The sequence below is a fragment of the Gavia stellata genome, chromosome 7 (genome assembly GCF_030936135.1).
Source record: "Gavia stellata isolate bGavSte3 chromosome 7, bGavSte3.hap2, whole genome shotgun sequence".
Taxonomy (NCBI): domain Eukaryota; kingdom Metazoa; phylum Chordata; class Aves; order Gaviiformes; family Gaviidae; genus Gavia; species Gavia stellata.
The window spans coordinates 25,583,587-25,605,047 of NC_082600.1; the positions used below are offsets into that span (position 1 = coordinate 25,583,587).

Sequence of the window (21,461 nt, forward strand, 5' to 3'; positions counted from 1 at the left end):
AAAACAAATACTCGTTCATAGCTTATCAGTAATCTTTATTTTAGTTTCTTTACATTTAGTGAAATAAAGCCTCCTTCCACCGCTCACTCACTTTGATTCTTTCTTTGACTGCGTCTTCTACGGGGCTGCTGTTTGAGAGCAAGCTGAAAACAATGGAAATTAATAAAATTAGTTAGGCAAGAGGTTTGATATTTTTCATTTCTGATCTTAAGCATTCATATGGAAAGCAGAAGATGGGTTTAAAACCAGTTCAGCTTCATGAACCATAACTGCAAATGCTAAGCTCCTGAGGGGAAAGTTGAATATAATTTGCACAGCAATTGCTAGTTGTATCAGCAAAATGCATCTTGATCTTTCAAGTGGAACTAACAGAAGGTAACCGTCTAAACTTAGCCTAAAACAAAGTAGGAGGTGTGCTCATGTATTTTGCTTCTAGAGAATTGTGCTTTTTTGAAAAAAGCTAACTTCTGCCTGCCATCTGCTTTTTATTTCACTATAAAGAAGTCTCTTAGCTCTTGCAGCTCTGTTGAGAGCATAGCCACCTTCACTTAACTGCCTAGGCTTTGAGGACTATCTTACAGCTTCAAGCTGTAAATGTGTCAAATTCTTGGAAATTATTTTGCTGCTAAATACTCATCTATGCTAGTCCTTATTTTGATAACATCCTAGTTATTTTTCAGCCCGATTTAGGAGGGGTGGGCCTACTGCCCGGCTTATCACAGCTTAAGACTGAAGTTGGCAAACAGTTCAATTTCTGCTTCCATTTTTGCACCACAGTTGTAACTCACAGGTCAGCTCTTCTTAGGAATAGGTACTGAAGTAACCACAACCAATGAAGACTTCTGCAGTAGTATGAACCATGTCAAGCAAAATACTTTATCACAATCAACATACTGCATCGCTGAAGTCTCTTGCCAATTCATTTTACTCTTACCATATCCTAGCATTGAAAGTCTTAAAACAAAATGAGAAACTAGTTGTCAGGATATTGAAGAATTCTAATTATTCAAGGGACATGAATTGATCACATCTTGTTACACCAGCCTGCTTGTTGCTCATAGTTTCACTCTGTACTACTAGGTCTGAAGAGCTAGGTCAGCTGAAGCACATTAAGTCTACAAGAAAATCCCCTTAGTAATTTGCCCTAAATGTGAACATACTAAATGCAAGTTTCTAATGATTTTGACATGAGACCTGTTAATTTCCTTGCTCTATTTATTTGCTGTAGTGAAGCTAGATGATACAGTTGTCTGGCTCTAAATGACCAGTCAATGACAGACACCTTCGTATGGGTACTATAGCATTTTTAACTAATGGTGTACACTGCCTCTTGATAGTGTACACTAATGCACTGAGATTGCCAAAGTGTCATATTTTTTCCTTTACTAACATTTTAAATGTTAGAGACAGCAAGTAAAATAACTTTAAATTAGCTTTAGTGTGTTATCTTGAACACATGAAAGCAGGCAGCTGATTTCTCCTGTACAAGATGACAGCTGAAGAAAAAAATTTTCACTAAAGTTCAAAGCTTAGCTGTACATTCTTTGTCATCTTCCCTCTGCCACCCAATATCCAAGTTAGATATTGGAATCCACCTGCAGAAATTGTGTTACAAACAACTAGTTGCATGGCAGTTCCTGACCAGTTCTACTGCACTCATTCCTTTAGCTTAGCACAGCAGGAGGTTTTGATCTCTGGTATGTGATCTCTGTGGTATCTATATGATCACAGACCCTAACAAGTTGAGAGGGTGAATAAACAAAAGTGTTAATGATTTAAAAAACATTAAAAGCACACTAAGTGACAAAACGCTTCATCACACTTGGAACAAGTATGGCAATGCTTTGATGTGACTATGTCCAACTAAAGGCAGAATTAAAGAGTTCAACTCATTACATTACTTCATTAAAGGAATTAGCACATTACCTTGGCACCCTCAAGTATGTGGGAGTCCTTCTGAAACACATTCTGAACATCTTGTAGAGTCGAGAATTTAATCCAGCAGTAACGTCTGTGAAAGCCTGTATCTTTGTCCTAGTTACCAGTTTAAAAAAAAAAATCCAATTACTGTAGAAAATACTCACATAGGCTGTTAAAAACTTTCTACGAATATTCAATTCTCTTTATCAGAGAAATCAGCACACTTGCTGTTTCAAAGCCTTTTTCACACTTCAAGACATTTACTCTCCTTGTCAGCATGCAGGGCCCTAGCAGAGGCTGTTCTGCATCCCTTTCTCTCAATTTGAGTCCAGCAATCATAAAAAAATTAAGATTTTAAGATATAGTTGAAGACTGCAATAATGCATAGCCAGTTGTTTCAAACTGCAGTAGTTATCTACTATTAAGCTAGTCACAACAGAACTGACATTTAAATGGCTGCCTGATTTGAAAATGTGCCTGCCACAGTAGTTGAAAAGCCTTCAGCAAGATGAAGCAGCTGCTTAAGATACTAACAAAGCAGGCTGCAATTTGAGACAAGTACTAACTGCACTGAAAAGAAGAAGTTATTTTTAAGAATAATTTGCTAGTTGGAAAAGACAGTTATCAATAAAGAGGAGATAATGCAGAAAAGCCAGGTTTACCAAAGTGCCTTTTATCCCAACTCTGATCCCCATGAGTTCACAGCAGCTGAAGTCACTGATCATCAGGCATAACTGGCAGCACTTCCAAACACGGGTGAAGTTTTCACCCACAAAGTACTGTAGTCACACTTGCCCAGTTTCAGTATCCCAGTGATGTCTTAATTATGGTGTCTTATGCTGCTAGCAGATTTTTGTACCTCTGGCAGTTTCAAGCATTCATGAATGCTCCTAAAGTAATCACCAAATCAAAACATATGCACATGCATCAGTTCAGCTTTAATCAGTGATGGAGGCAGGTTTACGGTAAGCTGCCAGCCTTTGTAATGAAGTAACACATTCTGTTCTGGGCCTGAGGAAGAGTGTGGCAGGCAGACACCTAAGCTTCAATGTTCAGAAAGAACCAGACTGTTTCAAACTATCTTTCTCCATTTCCAAACTAGTCCTCAACTGATAGTGAACCCATCCTCACTAACTGAAGTTTGCTATACATTGAGCTTAATTTAACAGACCATTACTTCACAGGGAGAAACATGAGCAGGCAAAACCTCTACTCCTTCAGCAATGACCTGCAACTTAACAGTATCAGACTTTTTAGACCAGTGAGACCAGGCACATAAACACTTTATTCTTTGTCAGAAAAATGATACCACGATGATAGAAAAGCACTTTTAGGTTAATTATTCAGAAATGGCAGCATCAACAGGATCTGAGGGATGTGCTTTCTAAAGCTCTTTCAAAGCCAATGGAAACCACTAAGCTTCAATGAGGCCTACAGCTCGCGGACAAGCGGCAGCACTCCTTGGGAGAAGGAACTAAGGCTGGAGAGCACCAAAAATCTGACTAGAGTACAATAAAAGGCTTCCAGAAAGCAGCTCCAAAGGAGCGGGGAAGCTGGCTTCGGGGCAGGGCCCAGGCAGCAGGACCAACCCTGCCGGGGCCCGGCGAGCACCAGCCAGCGGCTCTTCCCCGTTTTACCGAGAAGACACGAACAGCGGTCCGGAGAATGAGCAGGTACTCACAAACGGTAGCTGGCACCTCTGTACTGACCCGAACTGGGAGAAATACTCCTTCAACTCCTCTGTGGGGGAAACACACACCTGGTTACACGGGCCCGGCATCCCCGCGCAGCCGCAACCGCCCTGGCCCAGCCCCTGAGGCAGCACACGCGGCAGGGCCGCCTCTTCCGCGCCGCCCGGCCCGCGCCAGCCCCAGCACCGGTGGGGGATGAGGGGGGTGGCGCAGACTCACTGCTCGACACCGTCCAGGGAACCTCAGCCACGAAGATATCGAAGAGCCTCCTGGACCGGCGCCCCGCGGCCCGCACCGCGCTGGCCGCCGCCATCTTGGGAGCTGCGGCGGGAAGGGGGGCGGCCGGCCCCGCCCCGCCCCGGCAGTGCGCAGCGCCACCCGCCGCCCCCCGCGGCCTGGCCAAAATGGCGGCAGCGGCCCTGACCCGGGAGGGAGGGGAGGACGCCTTCCGCCGGCTTTTTCGCTTCTACCGGCAACGTGACGCGTCGGATTTGCGGGGCGTGGTGGACTTCACCGTGCCGGGGGGGCAGGTAATGCTGGGCTCCTCCTGCCCTTGCCCTGCGGCAAGGGGCCGCGCGGCGCGGCGCGCTCCGAGCTCGTCCCGCCTTCTGAGCGGTGTCGCGGTGTTCCGGCGCGGGGCTGTGGCGGTGTTGCTGCTCTCCACCTGCTGCTACCCTTCACCTGCTGCTTCCCTTCGTGCTCGACACCAGGTCTCTAATGCCGTCCCGTTACTGGCTAGAAGACGCTACCCTCCAGCGCTGAGCCTCTTACGGGTTGCTATAACGTTTAAAAACTAGTTGCATGACTAGAGACGAGCAGCTAGGGAAGGGCGTGCAGCTCTGAGGGCCCAGGGCCCCTCTGCCCGCCAGTCCCCGAGGCAGGCTCGCCCAGGGGCCCCTTGGGCCGGTTGCCCGCTGGGTTACAGGGCCCAGCCCGAGGGCACAGCGTGTCGTACCAGCCATCCCTGGCCAGCACGCCGCCTGTTCACGGATTTACCACTTTTGCTTATGTTTATTTACTCCCATAATATTTCATGAGCTCTCTGCGCTGCAGTAAGGGATCTCCAACGCCTCTAGTGGAACCACGTGTTACTTTAGGGGAGCAAAGGCACATGTGGATGGAAAAAAGCAAGTCTCACTATTGGAGCTGACGCTATTTCCTGGGCCCCCTGGTCCTTGTCTTGGCCCTGAAATACCTGGGTGAGCTGGAGAGGGAGCTGGGATTGGCTTCCCCCTGCTGCACAGTGTGTGCCCAGGGTTCTTGCTGTCTTCCCCTTGGTAAAGTTTCTTCTCCTTTCTTACTCCTGTATAATAAACATTTGGCTTAGCCATCAGGGCAAGTCCAGCCGTTGCAGGGGATTAGGGACATGCAGTCAGGAGCACATCTGAAAGCAGTAGCTATCATGGTTAGTAGTTTACCATGTCTTAAGTGATGGAGAAGTGATCCTTCAAACTCGCCTTCTGTTTTGTCATCTCTCAAAAGGATAACGGATATCTGCTGAAGTATTGTTAACCAGGGATTGTCTACACATAAGCCTATGTGAAAAAGGGAGTAGGGAATATAGTGGTGTGGTTTAGTCCCAGCTGGCAACTAAGCACCACACAGCTGCTCGCTCACTCCTCCCAGGTGGGATGGGGGAGAGAATCAGAAGAGTAAAAGTGAGAAAATTCGTGGGTTGAGATAAAGACAGTTTAATAGGTAAAGCAAAAGCCATGCAGGCAAGCAAAGCAAAACAAGGAATTCATTCACTACTTCTCATGGGCAGGCAGGTGTTCAGCCATCTCCAGGAAAGCAGGGCTCCATCACACATAACGGTTACTTGGGAAGACAAATGCTATTATTCCGAATGTCCCCCCTTTCCTTCTTTTCCCAGCTTTATATGCTGAGCGTGACATCATATGGTATGGAATATCCCTTTGGTCGGTTGGGGTCAGCTGCCCCAGCTGTGTCCCCTCCCAACTTCTTGCGCACCCCCAGCCCACTCGCTGGTGGTGTGGTGTGAGGAGCAGAAGAGGCCTTCACTCTGTGTCAGCACTGCTCAGCAGTAACTAAAACATCCCTGCTTTATCAACACTGTTTCCAGCACAAATCCCAAACATAGCCCCATACTAGCTGCTATGAAGAAAATTAACTCTATCCCAGCCAAAACCAACACATATAGTTAGAATGAAACTTTGCCTAATTATTCATAGTTCCAATGCTTAGCCTTTTCTTTTTACTGTTCTATTAGAATTTATATTTTTTTATCTTTTCAGACTATAATTTTGATATTGTTAATGGGACACAAAACCTGACCCATATGAAATTGTTAAAGGCATTAGCATTAAACAGGGAGTTAACATTTCAGCCTTTCTTGAGCTTGCAGCAATCCTTTATCAAGTAAGTATTCCAGCGTTACAGCCCTTTGGGGAAATTCAAAGTACTTGAAAGCGTCACAAGTATCTGTGCTCTCTCCATATCATACTTATTGTGCCTGTTACCTTCCAAGATCATTTGATAGCTTAGTAGTGAAAGCATCCTTTATTCCTCTTTCCCCCAGGTTAAAAACATCTGGCTTTTCTCTTTAAGAAGAGCTACAGACCAGGCAGATTGCCCCAGATACTATTGTATCTCAGAAAACTGCTTCAAGTGATTGAGCTCTTCAGTGAAGTGTGACATACCCCAGCTGCCCTGCTACTAGGCTTATTTAACTGATTCAGCACATGTAGTTCTTCAGCATAGAAACAGCTCCTGTTCACCAGAAGCCCCTGGCAGCAGCCGGTCTGTAAGCAGTTTGAGAAGGCAGAGAGGTGGCAGAGTCTTAGTCAAAGGAAGAACCTTCCTGGGAACGTTCTGCAGACAGGACTCTGAACTAAGCTCTTCAAGGCTGGCAGTCACAAAGCTGCTTTTGGCAGAGAGCTGAGAAATTGGTAAAACTGAGCACATTGCCAGAAGCTGCTGCCCAGCACTGGTTTAGAGTCTTCTTACAAATTCTATGTACATAATCTAGACCTGTCACTCAGAAGACGTTAACCAGAGCTGTCAGCCTGCAGAGAGACTGATTTACACATGCACCACTGCAGAGTCTGTGTGCAAAGGCCTTAATTTCATATGCACTTTAAATTATAATAAACAAAGTCTTGCCTGTCTCTGCCTGCTTATGCCCACTATGCCTGACCAGCTCTTTCCTTGTACAAGCCTGCTTTTGCACAGCCACATGGAGAGCTGGACTGGGGAACTAAGCTGGAAGAAAACCAATCTGCCTCTACCCTGCCCTCCCTAAGACAGTTCCCAGTCCTAAGGGAAGAAGGGAGTAGGAACACAGTGGATGAGTTTGGTTTTTTTGGCAAGTGTTGGCTTATTGCAGCCTAAATGCATGTGTTATTGCGACCCAATAGAGTACATCAAGCAAACACATCTTGCTAAACCATAAGCTGTTGACCCTAGTGTTGGAAACAGAAGAGGCAATGTGGTATTCAGAATTTACAGGGTTTCTGCAGTCCTTCATATCAGACAACTTTGGCCACTTCATCACTGTACTACTTCTGTAAATTACAGATGAGAATAGTCATCTACCCTATGGGATCATGTGCACTTGTATTTGGAACATTCTTTGAAGGTATAAAGTGTTATGGGTACTAAATATTGCTCTCTAATGGAGCTTGATAATTACCAGAATGTTTTATAATGATAAGGCTGTACTGTGGAAATGGTCAAATAGCGCTGAATTTTTTCTCATTGGTATGAAGTTTTGGGGTTTTTTATGAATGGAGGACATTTCTCCTGATCCCTAAGTACTGTAAAAACTGTTGGTACCTTTTGATTCTTGCGTTGAGTACACACTAGCTCTGTTAAGAGCATGCCCTGTTCTGGTCACAGTTGCTTAGACAATAGTTATGTGGTACAGTTGGCATTTTCATGAGACTTACCTTGGAATATGGTAGCACTCTTTCTTATAGGTGCTATTTTTGGGTAAGTTTTATATTTCTTTTTTTTTTTAATCAGATCTGTTTTATTTTGCCAGGTGTTCAGATCACAGCTCAGTATTTCTTCAGTCAGTGATCAAGATGCGTACAGAGCAGGATTACAGCCAGTTAGCCAGTGGAAAGCCTATGGCCTCAATGGGTATCCGGGTAGGTACTTCTGATTTCAAGAAAAATTAAACACAATTTAAATTTAAATTTTAAATTAAAAAAATTAAACACAATTGCTTTGCATTCAGGCATCTTCCATCTTATCCTCCTTGTCCTGCCTGAAAAAGCTATTTTGGTTCACCTAAGTGTAATTTAATGTTATTTTAAGTGCAGGAGGACAAATGAGTCAGCTAAAGGGTGGGATGGGGCAATAAATATGAAGGTGAGAACAGAAGGGCCAGTTGTTTCACAGTTTCTGATCAACCAGAACATCCCTCGTGAGAATGGATTCCTGTTGCCTTTGATAGAGATTTTATATTTCTGTAGCATCTATTTTTCCTCAGTGTATATTATGAAAATGGGATAAGTGACTGGAATACAGGCATTTCAGGGTTGAAGTGTGGCATCTACTTGCTGGTGTAGATCACTGAGTACAATAAGTGAATAAGAACCTCTTTTCCTATTCAAGGTACAGAGTAATTTCATTAGGTTATTTCAAAAACTGAAATGGATCTTAGGTTTGCAGGTCACCTGGTAGAATCACAGAAAGGTGTTAGGTTGGAAGGGACCTCCAGAGGTCTAGTCCAACTCCCTGCTTAAAGCAGGGTCAAGTTGAAAGTTAGATCAGGTCACTCAGAGCTTTGTATGGGTGAATTTTGGAAATCTCCAGGGATAAAGATTACACATCCTCTCTGAGCACTCATTCCAGTGTTTGGCCACTCCTGTTGTGATTTTTTTCCCTTATGTCTAATTAAAATTTGCATGCTATAATTTATGACTGTTGCCTCTCATAATCTTGCTATGCACCTCTGAGAAGAATCTGGCTCCACCTTCTCTATAATGCCCCTTTGGGTTGCTCTTACCAATATAGAGCAACGTGTAATCAGTGTTTTTTGCTGCAAGGGTACACTACTGACGTGCTCAATTTGTCCTCTAAGACCCCCTGGTCCTTTGATTTAGAGCTGTTCCCTGGTCCTCAGGTCATACTGTTGCATGGGATTATTCTGCTAATACATGGGATTACTACTAATACATGAGATTACTACTTATACATGGGATTACTCTACCCCAGGTGCAGGATTATCACTGTTGAACTTCCTGAGGTTCTTGTTGATGCGTTCTTTCGGTTTGTCAAGGTCCCTTTCAGTGTCAGCAGTAGCCTCCAGCATATCCACTGTGGCCCCAATTTAGTGTTATCTGTAAGTGTGATGAGGATGAACATCCCATCGTCCAGGTTATTGATGTAGATACAGTTATTAGTCTTGGCCCCAGTATCAACCTGAGGAACACAGCTCATAACAGCCACTGGTTAAGACTTTGAACCATCAAATCACTGTTCTTTAAGCCTGGTGGCCCAGCCAGCTTTTGCTCACCCTTTTAGTTTACCCATAAAATCCATGAGCCCCCAGTTTGGCTCCCGTGGTGCTGCAGGAGACCGACTGGAAAGCCTTGCTAAAGCCAAGGTAAACAACATCCCCTGCTCTCCCCTTGTTTGGGCATCTCACTGGAGCAGGCCATAAGGCTGGTTAGACATAATTTGCCTTCGGTAAATCCATGCTGGCTGTTCCCTACCACCTTGTGTCTGGAAATGACTGTCATGAAAGTTTGTTCCATAATCTTAACGGGGGTTTTGGTAAGGCTGATGAGCTTGTAGTTCACCAGATCCTCCTTATTTCTGGGATTTTTGTTTGTTTGATGTTGTTTTTTCTCATGTTCCTTTTGGTTCATTAGGACTGCAGTCAGTGTCTGTGTGGGTTGCTATGATGCCAGCCTACCATTTCTGAAACTGAGACAGCCACGCTAGCCATCTGGCATTGTTAATACTCAAGGAATTGAATAACTTCAGGAGAAAGGCTTCTACCTATTCTTGCCTCTATAATTTTTTTGTTCCACTTACCTGTCATATTATAGCTGCCCTTGCTTGGTCTCACTTGTCATTTTAGGTCTGTCTAAACATCTTCCCTAGCAACTACAGAGGGGGAAGGGATCACAGGTGTTCCACTTAACTGCATTTTTCTTCTTCTTTGACAAAGAAAACCTTTCACTAAAATGAAATTCAAATACATTAACAAATTCTCAGTCCTGTTTAGAATCAAGTCACGTGTGGACCAGAATAATATTTTATGCTTTTCTAGCTACCTTTATCTAGACATCCTAAAGCACTATAAGGTATTTAACCAACTGCCCCAATAGCCCTCTAAAATAAGTCAGAATTTCTTTACTTTGTCTATGGGCGAATGGAAGGGAAGTAATTTGGTTCTGTCCCCACAGTAAGCAATGAAATATAAGACTAAGGAAGCTGGGTGAATTTCTGTTGCGGTGTCCTGAGTTCTGAGAGATGTGGGTGATGTTGTCTTTGGGTCTTTGTAACTGACACAAATTGGCTGTATGAGGGGTTGTTCTTGTTGCTAGACATCTGAGTGCCTTATCCTTTCTTTGGCTGAGGCTGGAAACCACTTTCACTAGATGTAAATTAATTCCTAGTGTGCCGCAAGATTTTGCTGCAGTAGGAGAATTGCATCTGCTTCCTCAAGACAGATTCCTTGAGAGTACAGATCCCCAAAGAATTCATCTTTTGCCCATTCCGCTCAGACCAACTCTTTCGAGGCCAAGAGGTTCAATTGTGTTGCCTTCAAAACTTGTTTGTGGTGTTCTTTAGTCAGATCAGAAAGATGTTTCTTACTCTTCTCCCTCCCATGCGTGGTAAGTCACTGATTTCTAGCATTATTGGCCCTCCCAGGAACTATTAGTCTTGAACATTAGTGTAGAATTTTATAGTAAACTCTGCAACTGTTAGAAATTCAGGCTTTTCTGCCTTTCTTGACATCAGAAGCATAGTAGTAACCGACTTTTTAGTTGTTCTCACTTTTGTAAACCTAGACTAATGTGTTTTTTTAGGAGTAAGCAATGAAAGGTTTGGAGAGACATGAGCATGTTCTAAGCTTCTGCTGTAAGAGTCATAAAATTTGGATTCTTGTTCTCAGCTCTGTGTGTAACTAGCCCTCCAGGCTTCAATTCCTTCATTAATACCTGGAGATAATACATGCATAGTAGAGCGTAGTTTCATGAATGTAGTAAAGTGCTTTGAGAACCCCACATCAAAAGCTGTAGACAGGAAGGGCAATATTATTATTCTGTTCTATGCAGAGGCCAACAGAAAGTAAATTTAATGCTTCTGGCAAAGAAACTTCTTGTAACCAGGCCTATCAGAAGGCTGCTGTAGTCAGAAGGTGCAGGGAATGGAGTGAAATGAATGACAGTATATTATTAATACACTGAAGGCTCTTTTTCTAACCAGTTAATTTAATCTTGTGAGATACGCTGGCAGGAAGCTTTTTCTGTGCTTTTATTACCACTTTCATAAGGCCACAAGGCAAGTTTGTATCCTACTGAGACTCCTAGCCTTGCTTCTTCCTTTTTCATCTATTTTTGTCTCTGTTTAACTTGATATGACTGAGAGGTTCAAAAAGACACAGTAGGGCAAAACCTTGAAACCTCCTTTTCCTTTCTTCCTCCTACACCCTTATCTCTCTTTGTATGTGAATTTTGCGTTGGTGAGTCTTACTGAATTGACAGTCTTTGAGAGAGTGCCTTGATTCTCAGAGGAGGTACAATACAGATTAATAGCATCTTCCCGTCAGACACTCATTCATCAGTACTGTCGACCCTGGCCTGGAAGGAAACACCCCTGGGGTGCTGGGGAGAAAATTCCAGTGAAGAATCCTGTTAGCGCTCCTGGTGATGGCAGATCTTATATCAAGGACTCTTGTCTGTTAAGATATAGACCAAATCAATCCATTACATCTCTGCTAACCCTCTTATTTGGGCTGCTGCTTGAACTCTGCCTGAGGTGCCTGGCTAAATGAATGTGCAGACTAGCTACATGTTTATTTTGTTTTGTTAATCAACAATGACTGCAAAGTATTTGCAGTCAGCAACAAGCTGTTTGGGATGCAATTTGACTTTCATCCCCTTTGATGAGTATTACCATACCAAAATACAAAGATGGATACAACCAGGCTTTCCTGGAAATAAGCGTGAAGCAAAGGAGAGGACAGTTTACATTACTAGAGACTTGCTCAGCCCGTGGACTTCTCTCTGCAGTTCATGACACTGAAGTAGCAGTAAGAAGACAGTATGAGTTCGGAGGCAGTGACAGGGTTAGTTTGAAGTCTAGAAAAACTAGGCCAGAATTACTTTTAACTTTGCAGGGTTCAAGAGGAAAATCTTGCTGAATCATTTCAGAATCAAATTTACTCCAAAGCAATTGGCTTTCCAAGTTCTTACTCCTTTATCTACCTGTAATCAATATGGCTCACACAGATACGTCCTTTATTGTCATTTTGGACCAGTGTTGGCTGCCCTCCCTGCATTCTACCTTATGGCCACCATTTGTTTGTACTGAAAAAATCAATAGGTTTTAACTTAACTATTCAGACCTGTTAATAGATTTGATCAGCTTACATGCAAAGTCAGTGGTTGTATGTCTGAGGTGTTTTTTCAGTACCTCCGACCCTTCTCCTTTGCTCTGGTTTTAGAAAAAACAGGGAAATGAATAATCATACTTTCTTCCCACACCCTCCCTTTTTCTCTGTGGTCAGGGTTTATTTTCATACCAAACCCTTTCCTTCCGGGCTGCCAGCGTCACTGGGTGAAACAGTGTCTCAAGCTATACCCCCAGAAACCTAATGTCTGCAACCTGGACCTGCATATGGCTCCTGAGAAGACCATTGACCTGTGGGGACAGAGCAAGGAGCAGCTGAGGTAAGCCCACGATAACCTTTGATGGTCAAAACTAGTGGAGCCAGAAGGTCTCACCTCTGAGAAGGTCTAAGAAAAATGAGCAGGGAAGGGAAGCTGAAAAAGATTGTGTACATGCTGGCAGTATACAGATAGTGTCAAGACATGCCAAGTTAAAGATGGATTTTTCGTGGCTTGGTGAAACTTCTTCTGTTAATTCTCTGCTTTCACGCTCAGAATGGGATTTTCCAGTAGCAAATTATTCCAAAGCCATCAGTCAAATGTAAAATAGTGGCCCTGACTGATATCATGGTGCTTGGAAGCTGGCTAAGCTCACCTACAAGTGGAACCATAAGGTCCCTTTAGGCCTCAGTCTTCCTGAGGCAAAAGGGATCCTTTCCAAACACCCAAAACTTGCTAGCTCTTCTTCCCAGTCAGCTGTCAGACCTACTATACTGTAATTGAAAGGCTGTTACCTGCACTTTTTTTAACATCTCAAGTCAGCTAGTTTCTGTGTTTTTATTTTCCAAAGTATTTCTTTGTTTTGGTTTGAGGTTTGTTTTTTTTTTTTCATTTGATCTGAGATGGTGATTAAATGTATCATTTTAATGGCAATTCTGTTTACTCTGAAAGATTCCCACAGGTTCAGAGTTCCGTGGCTGACACAGCTGCCTTTCCTCTACATGATTTGGAAGTTAATGGAGAATTTCTCCAAGTTTTGAAGTCAAGTAGAAAGTTTTAAAGCCCAAGTTTTAAAGACCTTTTTTTTTTTTTTATTAGAGTCACCTCTAAAAATACATACAAGACAGATGCTGTTTACAGTACACAATCTTTTAGTTATTTGGGTATTTATCATTACCTTGTTGATTTCACTGCTCATTTTTCATTACAAGTGTTTCATGTGATGGAACGACCAGAAATCCCTACAACTCTCACCTTCCACCTCAGTCTCGTAGGAAAATTGACGTGCTGAGATTTTTCTTCAAAAATACTCTTTAACATCTACAAGGTACGGAATGGCAAAAGCAAAATTTGGACTTCTAAATATTTGCACCTAGGGGAGAAGTTATGCCCCCACTTGTGTTTTCTAGGCTCAGTCAGAATTAGTTACAGAAATTCATTCACCTTTTTTGTGTTCCATCAAGGATGAAAAATTGTTCTTTGAAAGTATTGTGCATTGTGCCCTACAGCTGAAAAAAGTGGGGTACCGTTCCAGCTTGACAGGCCTTTCCCAGCAGCACCTCCTGCATGCACAGAGAATGATCAGAACAGAGGTTAATTTGCAGCTGAATCCAGTCCAGTTGAAAACAGTGTTTGGAAGAGTGATAGCTGGCAGAAACACTGGCAGTTTTATTAAGCACTTGCCTGAGTCTTCAAGTGAGCAAGCTGCTGTATTTGTGCTTTTACCTAGGGGACAGCGGATCAAACTGGTCAACTTGTCTAGTATCTGGAGTGAGGGCCTTTCAAGGAGGGGAGAAACAGAGTGCTTAACTAAAAAGAGGTCTGCTTCTAAGATTGCACACAACTTTAATGCTTTTTAAAGCTATCAGGAAGATGCATGAATGTGTTTGGGTCATGGCTTATCTCTTTTCAGAATACAGGAATCATAAGGTAGGAAGAGTCCATACAGTTCCTAGAAATGTATGCTATGCTCTCTTTGCAGAGTGCTTTTTGGGTATTTTCTTTAGTGCTGAAGACAATTAAAAGCATAAAAGGGTGTAGAGTATCTCTACCAGGGATCCCTGTGTATAAGGAGAAGGCTAGGGGGATTTTATAGATGCAGTCATTTACCAGTGAGTAAAGAAAAAAGGGAGCTTGAGACCCAAGCCCCCCTGCTGTTCAGTCTTGTTCTCTTTCTAACATAGTTATACCAGATTTTCTCTGTGCTTTCTTGTAGGAGCACCTGCTGCTACAGCTCTAGGAACTCATTGTTTCCAGATACATAACACTCAGAATTTCCTCTCCTTAGCAGTCACCTGTGAAATCACATGCAAAATACTAAGTGCTGGGAATAAGGACCTACTGAACATGTTAGAGTTCCTGCTGTTGTGCAAACACTCTAGCACTGTAGCGAAAGAAGGGCACTTTCAAAAGGCACGTGCTAAAAATGTTTAATTAATGAACATTAAGTTTGTCGATTGAAAGACGTAGAGGAAATGAGTTGTGGGCTCTCCCTTTTCTACATGCGGTGTTACCTAACACATTGCTACCTAACACACCTAAATTGTCCCAAGCAGTATGTATTTGACAGTTACTGTGTTGCTGCATTATGGTAATTGCAGTTGTTATTACCCTGTGACAAAGATGGAAACTGGAAAGATTACTTTCTTTCAATAATCAGAGAGCTATGAAAAAATTACTAAGTATAAAGAAACTGGCCTTTTACTCCTGTTCCTGGTTTAGCTTAAGAGCTGTCAGTACAGTATAGGTGAAGGGCAGAAACAAGCTGTGTATCCAGGTAGAAATGCACATTAAATGCAGATGCTTGGCTGAGACTTGACCATGGCAGCGCAAATCTGAATCCTGTTTGTAAAAGAGAGCATGTCTTACTGAACTAATGAGGCTATAAATGAGAGCCAACCATCTGGTGCTACTGTTTTATCATGATGTTCTGAGTACATTTCCCTTTTCTTTTCTTTCTTTACTGTAACACATGACTTAGCGTGAGGAAAAAAGCTGAAATTGCTGGAAAAAGTGGACTAGAAGATAGAGATGTACCTTCCTTTTTGTATATGTCACTAGCATGTTTCTATCTGATTGTGGTGGGTTGACCCTGGCTGGATGCCAGGTGCCCACCAAAGCTGCTCTATCGCTCCCCTTCTCAGCTGGACAGGGGAGAGAAAATATAACGAAAGGCTCATGGCTCGAGATAAGGACAGGGAGATCACTCATCAATTACTGTCACGGACAAAACAGACTCGACTTGGGGAAATTAGTTTAATTTATCACCAATCAAATCAGAATAGGATAATGAGAAATAAAACCAAATCTTAAAACACCTTCCCCCCCCCACCCCTCCCTTCTTTCCGGGCTCAACTTCACTCTTGATTTTCTCTGCCTCCTCCCCCCAGGCAGTGCAGGGGGACAGGGAATGCAGGTTGCGGTCAGTTCGTCACACATTTCTGCCACTCCTTCCTCCTCACACTCTTCCCCTGCTCCAGCGTGGGGTCCCTTCCACAGGAGACAGTCCTCCATGAACTTCTCCAACATGAGTCCTTCCCACAGGCTGCAGTTCTTCACGAACTGCTCCAGCATGGGTCCCTTCCATGGGGTGCAGTCCTTCAGGAACAGGCTGCTCCAGCATGGGTCCCCCACGGGGTCACAAGTCCTGCCAGCAAACCTGCTCCAGCGTGGGCTCTTCTATTCATGGGGCCACAGGTCCTGCCAGGAGGCTGCTTCAGCACAGGCTTCCCACGGGGTCACAGCCTCCTTTGGGCACCCATCTGCTCTGGCATAGAGTCCTTCAAGGGCTGCAGGTGGGTATCTGTTCCACTGTTAACCTCCATGGGCTGCAGGGGGACAGCCTGCCTCACCATGGTCTTCACCATGGGCTGCAGGAGAATCTCTGCTCCGGTGCCTGGAGCATCTCCTCCCCCTCCTTCTTCACTGACCTTGGTGTCTGCAGAGTTGTTTCTCTCACATATTCTCACTCCTCTCTCTGGCTGCAATTGTGCAGGGTGGTTTTTTTACCCCCTTCTTAAATTTGTTATCCCAGAGGCGCTACCACTGTCACTGATTGGCTCGGCCTTGGCCAGTGGCAGGAACATCTTGCAGCCAGCTGGCATTGGCTCTATCGGATGTAGGGGAAGCTTCTAGCAGCTTCTCACAGAAGCCACCCCTGTAGCCCCCCTGCTACCAAAACCTTGCCACGCAAACCCAATACACTGATTTACTATAGTAATACCCTGTAACTGATTTACTATAGTAATACTCGGTAACTTTTTAAGGACTTTTCCGTACGCCATAGTAAAAGCCCATCCCTGAGGTGTCTTCCTGCTTTCACCACCTTCAAGTAAGAATGGTAAATTGGCATGTGGCTTCAGACCACTGAGTCCCTCTGCGTTAGGGTTGTCACTTGAGAAGAACAATTTTTTGTCCTGCATAGCAGTCTGGATAGGACACCTGCAATCTAGACTTCTTGACATTACATGACATGTATGGTCATAGCTAGAGCAGTCTTGCTTCTTACTGAACATTGAGTCAGTCTGTCCTAAGAACTTACTGTAAAAGTAGCAAGTAGTAGAACTAACGGTCCTTTGTAGTATTATGCAGTTTGATATGCTTCACTGCCAGGCGAAGCATTTATCTTTCTTGTCATTTTCCATTAAGTGCCTAGAATATTTTTTTCCTTGTGTTGGCAGCTTTTAGATCTTCACAGATTCTGTTCTTCCACTTTCAGGTGCTCAAATAGTACGTACTTAATTTTGACTTCTAAATCTGCACCAGTTCATTGTGTTGTCTCCATTTAACAACCTGTTACGTACCATGTTGAAAATACAAGCTTTCAAACTGATGGCAGTTGGCAGCAGGCCCTATAACTTGCACAAATTGCAAGAACTGAATTTTCAAGGTCTTTGGAGGAAAAAAATAATGGCACTGAAAATAAAAGTTTAGCATTGATGGTTTTAATAGGCTGTCATATGGATGAGTGAATCTCATGACTGTATGCTGCACTACCAGAAAACCCCTCAGAAATTAATACATATCCTATTTCTTTCCATTTTATCTTCGCAGAAGGAGAGGTTCCAGTAAACAGGAGCCCAGAAGCTTATTGGAGAAGCTGCGCTGGGTGACCCTTGGTTACCATTATAATTGGGATACTAAGGTACTGAAATTAAATTCTTCTCCATTTTTTCTTATCTGTAAGCACTCAGAATGGCAGACAGAGGAAGGTATCGTGGAATAAAATGTTTATGATCCTACAAGACAGTCTTGAGAAAACGCTGTAACAAACCATGCTTGTAAGAACATCTTAATCTGCATTAGTTTACTGTGAAGGATTTAATAGCAAAAGTCCATTGCTGCTCTCTTTCCTTTGAAAGGTAGCATGGTAGCATATACTCAGCTCTAGACCTGTGACACTATTTCAGGGTAAGTGAGCATTTTACCCTACCAAAAGGGATGGTCACAAAAGCATTGTTAACTACTTAAGGTAAGAATGACCTTGAGTGCTTGAAGACAGCTGCTTCTGAGAAACTACTCCTCTATGGAGGGGTGAGCGAGAGCAGGAAGGGGCTGCTGCTGATGTGACTTTGAACTTAGGAGTCTGAACCGGCATAGTACAGTCTCACCAGCTAACGGCTATTTTGGGGCTCCTGACCAAAATAAACTCTTTTGTAAGACTGAGTCAGATGGAGGCTGAGAAAGGATGGCAGAGTGAATATGCAGTTTTATCAGTATATTGCAGGTATTAATCAAATCTGCTTGTAGCCTTATATTTACCAGGTCAGACTATTATTGGGTGGCTTTAATAAAAACTTGATTATTCCTTTCCAGTCCTCTGAGAATCACTCATGGGAGAGAGAAAAAGTAGGTTTGCAATGGATTCCTGTTTGTCTTACTCTTCAAAGAGGGAACAAGGATGCTTGTTTCAGAGCTCTGTTCATGAGATACAGAACTGTCTTTCCACTGGCAGCTTTAGGTAGTGATCAAGTAGATCCTCAGGATGTTGGTACTAACATAAGGGACTAATCTTACTGACTTCAACTTTGCCATCCAGATATAATGATTAACTGCACGATTAATTGACTGTCTGGCAGTCTCAGCATAGGCCCAGAATTAAATGATAAGAGGTAAACTTGCTGCGGTTCTGCCTATGTTGTAGTCATTTTCCAGGCAAATATGATGGCCTTCTCCATGACTGTCAGCCAAACTTCTGAGTTCTCAATGTTTCTTCCCAATTGTATTTACTGCTCTGATGTTCTGGGTGTGGTTTGGTTTTTTTCTGCTCTCCTTCCTCCAGAAGTACTCAGCAAACCACCACACTCCTTTCCCCTCAGACCTTGCATTCCTGTCAGAACAAGTGGCTGCAGCCTGCGGGTTCCGGGGTTTCCAAGCCCAAGCAGGGATCTTGAACTACTATCATTTTGACTCTTCACTGGGAATTCATGTGGATGAGTCTGAACTAGACCACTCTCGGCCCCTTTTATCATTCAGGTGAGTCAAGGAAAGCCCTTGAGTGTTGTGAAAGGATTGGTCGTTTTTTTTCTATGGTTGCATATAGTTATAGGAAGTCGGTATGATGTAGTTTGCGAAGCGGGTATACAGTCTTCACTCTCTGAAGATTTGAATAGTAGGAAGATGTAGCTCAAGGGCATAGGTTTTTCTTTGAAGACTGCTTGAATAGCATGGATGTGGCACCTGGAGTGGAAGAGCTCTTTGCAGAGAGCACAGTTCTGTTCTAAAGCAGCAGAGTGGCAATCGGGTAATTAGCAGGCAAGGATGAAATACCTCAGCAGAGCTTCAAACCTGGCAGGGTAACTGCTCACACTATGCCTGCCTTGAACCAGGCCTCTTAGTCTGTTTTCCATGTTCTCATTGTAAAGTTGTTACTAGGAGTCCATCTGGTTTTCTTGTTTGGGTTTTTTCTTTTTATAAAGGGATTTAGCTGCTAATATTTTTTTACTGTACATATAATTGTTCTCTACCTGAATTGGTTTTCTTTTCTCTCTCCATCCTCATACCATCTCTAGTTTTGGGCAATCCTCGATATTTTTGCTTGGGGGCCTGAAGCGGGAGGAGGCTCCAACAGCAATGTTCATGCACAGTGGAGATATAATGGTGATGTCTGGCTTCAGCCGTCTGCTGTACCATGCTGTCCCCCGGGTCCTCCCCAACCCTGAAGGGACAGCTTTGCCTTCGTGCCTGGACCAAGCACTTTCTTCAGACCTTCCTGTTGGCTCAGTCGTTGAGCACAGCTCTGATGAGGATTGGCAGGTCTGTGCCAAGTACTTGAAGTCTTCCCGCATTAATATGACTATTCGGCAGGTGTTGGCTGAGGGTCAGAAATTTCCAGAGGAATCTGGGACAAACGGAAAGGGCCAAGCACCCTCTGAAGACAGTCACCATCAGGAGAACAGCAGAGCTAAGAGACATAAACCAAATACAGACAGCTGAGACCAGGAGATCATGCCGACATGGACTGCACAGGCAACCTCCATATGGAATTGGGAACTAATGTAATCATACTAGAAGTCACTTGTCTGTGTTGGGATTAATAAACTTCTGCAGAATAAATGTAGTCCTTCTTGCTGTAAGAAATAGGTTGGGGGAGAAAAAGAAGTTAAAAGGAAAAGAAGGGTAGGTTCAGGACTGGGACTCAGGACATGAACTCTATTGCCGTTCTGTTGCAGACGTTTATGGTATTTAGTTCCCTTTAAAATACCTGTATGTCAGAGAATTTTAAGCTTGGTTCAGTGATGCTCATAAAGATATGTAATTACTATGTGTTAAAGAATCCTATTGGGCTTGTAAAGCTCAGCTGAAGTGCAGTAGCAAGTATGAGTGAGAATAGACTGCTATGGGTGTGAGACCTACCTGCCCCATTTCTAAGACAATTACCTCTACAGCAAAAATTGGTTCAGTGATCAGAAACTAGCAGCTCCCTCAAGCAACAACTGCTGTAAGCTTGCTGTAGTCCTGTGCTCTCCTTTTGCCTGCTTGCACCCCCTCAGCTGCAGCAGAAACTGCTCTTACGAGCAGAACTGTACTTTTTTTGCATACTTCAGATTTTAGAGTGAAACAATTGGCGCAATATCTACTTTGAATATCTAGTAGCTCCCAGCTGGGTCTCCTCCCAACAGTAAGTATGTGACTGAGCCCTACATTCCCATTCTTTCAAAACCGCCCCCTCTTAAGTGCCTGCAGATTATGGTCCTCCAGTCCCAAGCCAGCATCTTTAAGAAACACAATGACTTGCAAGTAGAAGCAATGACATTTTAAATTAAGTACCTAAAAAATTAATCAGTGACTATCTCTGTCACCCAAAGATAAATATATTGAAACAAAGAAAAGCACTAGCTTTTGTGCCAGTTCTCTTTAAGACTCAAACCTTCCTATCTGCTTTTTAATGCAATTTTAATTGTTGGAGTGGAATGCACTATCCCTGGGGTATTCCCAATAAATAAACTTACTCGGTTTTTAAATTAAAGATCTCTATCAGTTTTGGGCTGGCTTTTTTTCTTCTTTTCTTTTTCTCCCTGTTAGTTATTTCAGTGTATTGTTAATGCTGCCACATCCCTTGTGCTGTTCCCTCCAGGCTTCTTTTGGATCTGCTGCCTCTGCCATCTCCGGTGGAGGACCCCTGCATATGTCTGCAGAGCTACTTTGCTTATGGGCAGTTCAGGGTTTGTTGGGCAGTTTCAGAGAGGTGTTGCCTGCAGTATCAAAGTCCAGTTTAATATGTATGTGGCAGCTTTTCCTCATGGGGAAAGCATGTCTAGTCTGCTTGTTTCATAGCAGGTGGATGTGTGTTTGTGTGCAATTAATTCCTTATACAATGCTGCAAAGAGCTCCAGTAATTTAATGTCTAAAATAATCAGATGTGGGTTTTAACATCTTATTCTATGCCAGAAATGTGTCTATTGTGTATCCTAGGCCTGGTGTATTTACAGCTGAGCCCTGGGAGAGTAGTATTATGCAGAGAGGCTACAACATGACCAGAAAGGAAAGTTGGCTGAGTAAGTCTCAGAAAACAGCAAAGGTCCTTTAGTAGCACCTGTAGGTGGGGAAAGGGAGACGAATACTTGTTTTCCTGACAGTGAGAAGGCAGTTCTTCACTCTTGAGAGGAAAACAAAAATCTGCCAACTCGCTCAGCACTGAAGATGAGAGAAGACAGAGTCATGGAACTAGATGGTCATGAAGTGGGGCTGGTTTCTTCATGTCGCAGGCTGAGGTTTAAGTCCATGGTTCTCATTATGTTTTCAGTTTCCTACAAATACGTAACAAATGACAAGCAATCATTTACTCCAGGATTCAATTGTTCCTGTGATTCAAGGA

General features: G+C 43.4%; 2 protein-coding genes across 2 annotated transcripts; one reads left to right on the forward strand and one right to left on the reverse strand.

Annotated features, from left to right (window-relative positions):
* Positions 1-18: 18 nt before the first annotated feature.
* On the reverse strand, positions 19-3,925 carry SLIRP (SRA stem-loop interacting RNA binding protein). Its single transcript, XM_059819338.1, has 4 exons — positions 3,831-3,925; positions 3,602-3,660; positions 1,927-2,034; positions 19-143 (listed from the first exon to the last, which is right to left on the reverse strand). The coding sequence occupies exons 1-4, from the start codon at positions 3,922-3,924 to the stop codon at positions 84-86; spliced, it is 321 nt and encodes a 106-aa protein (XP_059675321.1). The 5' UTR covers position 3,925; the 3' UTR covers positions 19-83.
* A 90-nt stretch (positions 3,926-4,015) lies between these two features.
* ALKBH1 (alkB homolog 1, histone H2A dioxygenase) lies at positions 4,016-20,483 on the forward strand. The gene is made up of 6 exons (XM_059819750.1): positions 4,016-4,141; positions 7,615-7,723; positions 12,325-12,487; positions 17,198-17,288; positions 18,426-18,619; positions 19,156-20,483. The coding sequence occupies exons 1-6, from the start codon at positions 4,016-4,018 to the stop codon at positions 19,577-19,579; spliced, it is 1,107 nt and encodes a 368-aa protein (XP_059675733.1). The 3' UTR covers positions 19,580-20,483.
* Positions 20,484-21,461: the final 978 nt, after the last annotated feature.